We start from the raw sequence: 6,773 nt of genomic DNA on the forward strand, positions 1-6,773 counted from the left end.
ACAGGTGCCCACCATCATGCCTGGCTAATTTTTGTATTTTTAGTAGAGACGGGGTTTCACCATGTTGGCCAGGCTAGTCTTGAACTCCTGACCTCAGGTGATCTGCCCACCTCGGCCTCCCAAAGTGCTGGGATTACAGGTGTGAGCCACTGCTCCTGGCCAGTGCTTTCTAGTCTTAAAAGGACACTGTCACATTGGATTACAGGTGCACCCCACTCCAGCATGACCCCCCCTTAACAAAGTACATCCGCAGTGACCGCATTTCCCAATAAAGCCACATACTTGGGGCATCGGGGGTTAGGACTTCATATCATTTGTGGGGACACAATTCACTTCATAACCCCTCAGAACCATCCAGTCTGACAGAAGCTGCCCCCCTGAATGCTCTCAGCCCACCCCCCGCCCGCCGCTCTGGACCTTAGTGAGTAGGGAGAAAAGGACACAGGCTGAGGGTCATCCAGGTGTCCCGCAGAGGCAGGCGGCGTGTGGGGTGGTGAGGACGACAGCCCATGGAAGATGCCATTCTGCATAGGAACTGCAGGTCTCACGGGGACCAAGCCTCCTGTTCACTCTCATGGGAAAGGTTCAAGCCCTGGGGCTGAGCGCAGATCTCAGAGCTGTGGTGATGGCGCTGAATGGGATGGAGAGAGGCAGAGGCCCCGGGCCAGAGCCCCCACCCTGCCAGTGGGCGGGTGGGACACTCACTGTCACTGCTCCCCTTGGCCAGGCTGGACACCAACCAGTTCCAGGACCCCGTGATGGAGCTGCTGGGCAGCGTGCTGAGTGGGAAGGACTGTCGCATTCAGAAGATCAGGTAATGCAGACCCAGGGGACCCCCAGGGTGCCCACGGTCTTGTGGGGTATGGAACCCTCTTCTCATCATCCTCTACTCAGCAGGCCAGTGGTGCTGCCACGGAGAGGTGTCTTTGGAGCATGTGGCTCCAGATGCAGCCTGCTTGTTTCTGCCCAATTCCAGAAAGTGCCAGAGGCTCAGGTGCCTCATCAGGAGGAAGAGGGAGGTGACCTGGCGGAGGACTTGACACCGTTGTGTACGGGCAGGTGTTTCCACAGCACTGCATGTGCTGACATAATACCAAGCACAATGTTCTCTAAGCACCTCTCCAAGTTTGCTGTCCAACAGCATTCTAGGCACAGGATTGCATTTTTTCCCCACCGAGACAGAGTCTTGCTCTACTGCCCAGGCTGGAGTGCAGTGGCACGATCTCGGCTCACTGGTTCTTACCTCACTGGAGGCAGGTAACCTCTGCCTCCCAGGTTCAAGCAATTCTCCAGCCCCAGCCTCCCGAGTAGCTGGGATTACAGGCACCCACCACCACGCCTGGCTAGTTTTTGTATTTTTAGTAGAGATGGGGTTTCACCATGTTGGCCAGGCTGGTCTCGAACTCCTGACCTCGTGATCCACCTGCCTTGGCCTTCCAAAGTGCTAGGATTACTGGCGTGAGCTACTGCACCCAGCCAATTGCATTTATAATTAAATTTTTAAATTTCAAATTTAATTTAATTTCAAATTTAATTATAAATCAGTTTAAACAATTTTTAATTAAAACTGCATCTTGTGGCCAGGCGTGGTGGCTCACACCTGTAATTCCAGCAGTTTGGGAGGCCGAGGCGGGCGGATCACGAGGTCAGGAGATTGAGACCATCCTGGCTAACACGGTGAAACCTCGTCTCTACTAAAAATTAGCTGGGCGTGGTGGCGGGCGCCTATAGTCCCAGCTACTCAGGAAGCTGCGGCAGGAGAATGGCGTGAACCTGGGAGGTGGAGCTTGCAGTGAGCTGAGATCGCGCCACTGCACTCCAGCCTGGGCGACAGAGCGAGACTCCGTCTCACAAAAAAAAAAAAAGAAGAAGAAAAGAAAAGAAAAAGAATGACAAATTCTCATTATTAATACTTTTTTTCCTTTGTGAGAGCCCCCAGCATTTTTAGCACCTGACAAAATAGCCAACTTTTAGTTTTGCTTAAAGGAAGCTAGGTAGTGCTCAGAAATTATTTGGGAGCCAGGCACAGTGGCTCTTTCCTATAATACTAGCAATCTGGAAGGTGGGGGGATTCTCTGAGGCCAGGAGTTCAACACCAACCTGGGAAACATATGGCAAGATGCCATCTTTACTAAAAATAAAAATAAAAGTAAATTATTCTGAATGAAGTGAAAAATCTCTTCTCTGGCCACATGCTCTTCTTTACCTCTCTGTAGTTGATCCTCAGTGCCACATCTCTATTTCAACTATCAGTTAAATACAACTTATAAAATACCATAAAGTCTCAGGGGATGGAAGCACTTTAGAATTTGAGAACATTTATATAGAGGTGACCTGGGCGAATGCTGTGAATTGAAGTTCTCTGAAAAGGAATTTAGAGAAAAGAGACTTTATTCCAGTGAACAGTTTGCTTGAATATAGCTTGAAAAGTACCAGGCCGGGTTCGGTGGCTCATGCGTATAATTCCAGCACTTTGGGAGGCCAAGGCAGGAGGATCGTTTGAGCCCAGGAGTTTGAAACCAGCCTGGGCAACATAGTAAAACCCTGTCTCTGCAAAAAATTAAAAAACTAGCCAGGTGTGGTGGCATGCACCTCTGTTTCCAGCTACTTGGGAGGCTGAAGTGGGAGGATTTTGAGCTTGGGAGTTCGAGGTTACAGTGACCCATGATCGTGCCACTGCACCCCAGCCTGGGTGACAGAATGAGATCCTGTCTGAAAAAAGAAAAAGAAGAGCACCAGCCTGGGGATTCTAATTGAACTACTATATCTCGTGGGGATGAATGCCTACAAACGGCAAAGAGCCTAGACAGCTACTATTTCTGCAACTGGAAACATGAAGCAACGCTGTTGATCCATCACCATATTCCCAGAACCATGCTCTCAAGGCAGATCAAGATGTGTTTTTTTTTTTTTAAAGCTAATTTTAAATAACTCTACTATTTGCCATTTTGCACTAGAAAAGAGGCTAGGATCAGCAGTGTGCCTAAATTCATTTGTACCAGTTCACAAGAGCTGATTGTTAAATTTTCAGGAATTTTGCAAGCTGGATGTGCTTGAACTTAGTGTTGGTGGGAGCATTTATACCGTGGAAATTGGCAAATGCTACAAATCAGTTTGGTAGCATTTGTTTTTGCATTTGCTTTTTGTTTTGTTGTTGTTTTGGGACATGGTCTCACTCTGTCGCTTAGGCTGGAGCGCAGTGATGTCACTGATCATGACTCATTGCAGCCTCTACCTCCTGGGCTAAATCCTCCCTCCTCAGCCTCCTAAGTAGCTTGGACTACAGGTGTGCCACCACACCTGGCTAATTTTTATGTTTTTTTTGTAAAGACAAGATCTTCCTCTGTTGCCCAGGCTAGTCTCAAACTCCTGGTTTCAAGTGATGCTCCCACCTTGGCCTCCCAAAGTGCTAGGATTGTATGGGCATGAGCCACCATGCCCAGCCCAGTTTTTGAAATTTTGTTTTTCCTGGGAGCCAGTCTACCAGCACACCACTGGCTGCCATCTGCATGTTAGGCTTCTGAGATTTCCATTTTCTTTGCTGTGCTGTTTGTGTAGAAGCTGTTGTGCTGGATTCTGGTTAAACTTTTTTCTGGGACCCTTTGCCGTGGTGAGGGTCTGTCCTCCCACTCTGGCCCTAAGCTGCCCAGGCTCAGGAGATCTGCTGTGCCTGGCATTCTGCTCCAGGGGTCACCTCATCTCCAGCTGTGTCCAGACCCTGATGATGTGGGGAGGCCTACAGGAATAATCATGGGCACGGTGTTGAGGAAGAGGCCACGAGATGTGCATGCCCAAAATAACCACTCCTCTCCCTTTCCTTGGGCAGCTTGGCAGAGAACCAGATCAGTAACAAAGGGGCCAAAGCTCTGGCCAGATCCCTCCTGGTCAACAGAAGTCTGACCTCTCTGGAGTAAGTAGGATAACCAAGGCCGAACCTTTGCCGTTGGAACCAGAAGAGTTGTGAGGCATCTCATGAAGTCCCCTCCCCTCCTAGGAAATGACTGGGGTCTTACCTGTCTGTTCGTGCCTGATTCCCATGGTTCAGCCCCTGGGTAGCATCTGGATATAATACCCATACTTCATTTGGAGTAGCTTCTAAGACTCCTGTGGGAGTAAGACACAAGGAGGCCACACCTTAGCGCACATGCCTTCCTGGCGGGACGGAAGGACAGCCGGGCAGAACCATGGCTCCTTCGTTGCTGGGCTCCAGCCAGGGACACACCAGATGTTTGGCCCTACATCTGGGGCCATGATTCTCATCTCCACATTTGGCCCAAGCCCACTAGTCCATCAGGTCCTGCTTTCTTTCCCCCCAACACCTGGGACAGGCTTGGGGAAACTCCTTCCTGGTTCATATAAGGATCTCTGCCCCAGTTCCACCAAACATGAGATCCTAAGCTCTCATACATTCACTTAGAGGATCACGAATTTCAAGGTCAATGCAGTTTGTTTCCCCTTCCCTGCCTGGGAGACAGATGAAGGAGGCGTCTCTTTCTCTCTTCCTCCTTCAGCCTCCGCGGTAACTCCATTGGACCACAAGGGGCCAAGGCGCTGGCAGATGCTCTGAAGATCAACCGTACCCTGACTTCTCTGAGGTGTGTGTCACCTGTTCCCTGTCTTGTGACCCCAAGAGAGGGCCCAGAAAACCCTCTCCTCAGGCACCAACTATGAGAATGGGAGGTGATTCATGATGGCAGGCATGGGGCTGGGCGCAGTGGCTCACACCTGTAATCCCAACCGTTTGGGAGGCTGAGACAGGTGGATTGCTTGAGGTCAGGAGTTTGACAGCAGCCTGGCCAACGTGGCAAAACGCCATCTCTACTAAAATAGAAAAATTAGCTGGCGTGGTGGCAGGTGACTGTAATCCCAGCAACTTGGGAGGCTAAGGTAGGAGAATCGCTTGAGCCTGGGAAGCAGAGATCGCAGTAAGCCAGGATCGCGCCACTACACTCCAGCCTGTGTGACTGACAGAGTAAAACTCCGTCTCAAAACAAGCAAACAGGCCGGGCGCGGTGGCTCACGCCTGTAATCCCAGCACTTTGGGAGGCCGAGGCAGGTGGATCACGAGGTCAGGAGATCGAGACCATCCTGGCTAACACGGTGAAACCCCATCTCTACTAAAAATGCAAAAAATTAGCCTGGGTGTGGTGGCAGGTGCCTGTGGTCCTAGCTACTTGGGAGGCTGAGGCAGGAGCATGGCATGAACCTGGCAGGCGGAGCTTGCAGTGAGCCGAGATTACGCCACTGCACTCCAGCCTGGGCGACTGAGCGAGACTCCGTCTCAAAAAAAGAAAAAAGAAAAACAAACAAGCAAACAAACAAAGATGGCAGGCATGGGATACTGGCTTCCATCCCACTGGGTTCTGGGGATCTTGTGCCCTAAACAAGTTTCCAGGCTCCAGCTCTTCCCTAGACTTTGACCTTGTGTGTGTGGCCCGAGCAGGGGACAGATGTGTGATGTGGTTTGGTATGTCTCTCTCTCTTTTTCTTTTGAAACGGAGTCTTTCTTTGTCATCCAGGCTGGAGTGCAGTGGCGCGATCTTGGCTCACTGCAACCTCTGCCTCCCACGTTTAAGCGATTCTCCTGCCTCAGCCTTCCAAGTATCTGGGATTATAAGCACCTGCCACCAAGCCCGGTTAATTTTTTTGTATTTTCAGTAGAGACGAGGTTTCACCATGTTGGCCAGGCTGGTCTTGAGCTCCTGCACTCAAGCCATCTGCCTGCCTTGGCCTCCCAAAGTGCTGGCATTACAGGCATGAGTCACTGAGCCCAGCCCGTTGTATCTCTTTTAAGAGCCTGTGGTTGTATCTATCATTAGTTGAGTGGGTACCGCTTTTCTGTTCTGTGTTTTCATTTATTTATTTATTTTTATTAGGGTGAAATTCATGTACCATAAAACTGACTGTTTTAGGCGGGTCCCAGAGGCTGACGCCTGTAATCCCAGCACTTTGGGAGGCCAAGGCGGGTGGATCACTTGAGGTTGGGAGTTCGAGACCAGCCTGGCCAACATGGTAAAACCTCATCTCTACTAAAAACAAACAAAAAAAAAAGAAGTCCAAAAAGTTAGCCGGGCATGGTGGCAGGTGCCTGTGGTCCTAGCTACTCAGGAGGCTGAGGTTGAGTTGAGCCTGGGAGGCGGATCGCGCCATTGCACTCCAGCCTGGGCGACAGAGTGAGACTCCATCTAAAAACACCTGACTGTTTTCAAGTGTACAGTTCAGTGGCATTTAGTACATTCACAATGTTGTGCCACCATCACATCTGTCCAGTTCAGAATATTTTCATCACCCCTGAAGGAGACCTCATACCCACAAGCAGTCACTTCCCATTCTCCCCTTTCCCCAGCCCCTTGCAATCACCAATCTGCTTCCCATTTCTAAGGATTTACCTATACTGGACATTTCATGTAAATAGATTTATATAGTCCAGCCTTTGGTGGCCGGCTTTCTTCATTGAGCATGATGTTTTTAAGCTTCTTCTGTGTGGTACCATGTGTCAATGCTTCCTTCCACTTTATTTTAACTTTTTTCTTTTTTTTTTTTTTTTTTTAAGACAGAGTCTCACTCTGTCACCCAGCGTGGAGTGCAGTGGCATGTTCTTAGCTCACTGCAACCTCTGCCTCCTGGGTTCAAGCGCTTCTCCTGTCTCAGTCTCCTGAGTAACTGGGATTACAGGCATGTGCTACCACACCCAGCTAATTTTTGTATTTTTAGTAGAGATGGGGTTTCACCATGTTGGCCAGGCTGGTCTTGAACTGCCGACCTCAAGTGAT

The 6,773-nt window shown here is 49.9% G+C and overlaps 1 protein-coding gene across 1 annotated transcript in view; it reads left to right on the forward strand.

Annotated features, from left to right (window-relative positions):
• The window catches only part of NLRC3 (NLR family, CARD domain containing 3), a 40,385-nt gene that overhangs the window by 12,076 nt on the left and 21,536 nt on the right, over positions 1 to 6,773 (forward strand). The window contains exons 4-5 of the mRNA XM_011982644.1: positions 3,827 to 3,910; positions 4,512 to 4,595. Of these exons, the coding sequence (XP_011838034.1) occupies positions 3,827 to 3,910; positions 4,512 to 4,595 (168 nt within the window). The remainder of the gene's footprint in view (positions 1 to 3,826; positions 3,911 to 4,511; positions 4,596 to 6,773) is intronic.

The sequence above is a fragment of the Mandrillus leucophaeus genome, unplaced genomic scaffold (assembly GCF_000951045.1).
Source record: "Mandrillus leucophaeus isolate KB7577 unplaced genomic scaffold, Mleu.le_1.0 Scaffold240, whole genome shotgun sequence".
Taxonomy (NCBI): domain Eukaryota; kingdom Metazoa; phylum Chordata; class Mammalia; order Primates; family Cercopithecidae; genus Mandrillus; species Mandrillus leucophaeus.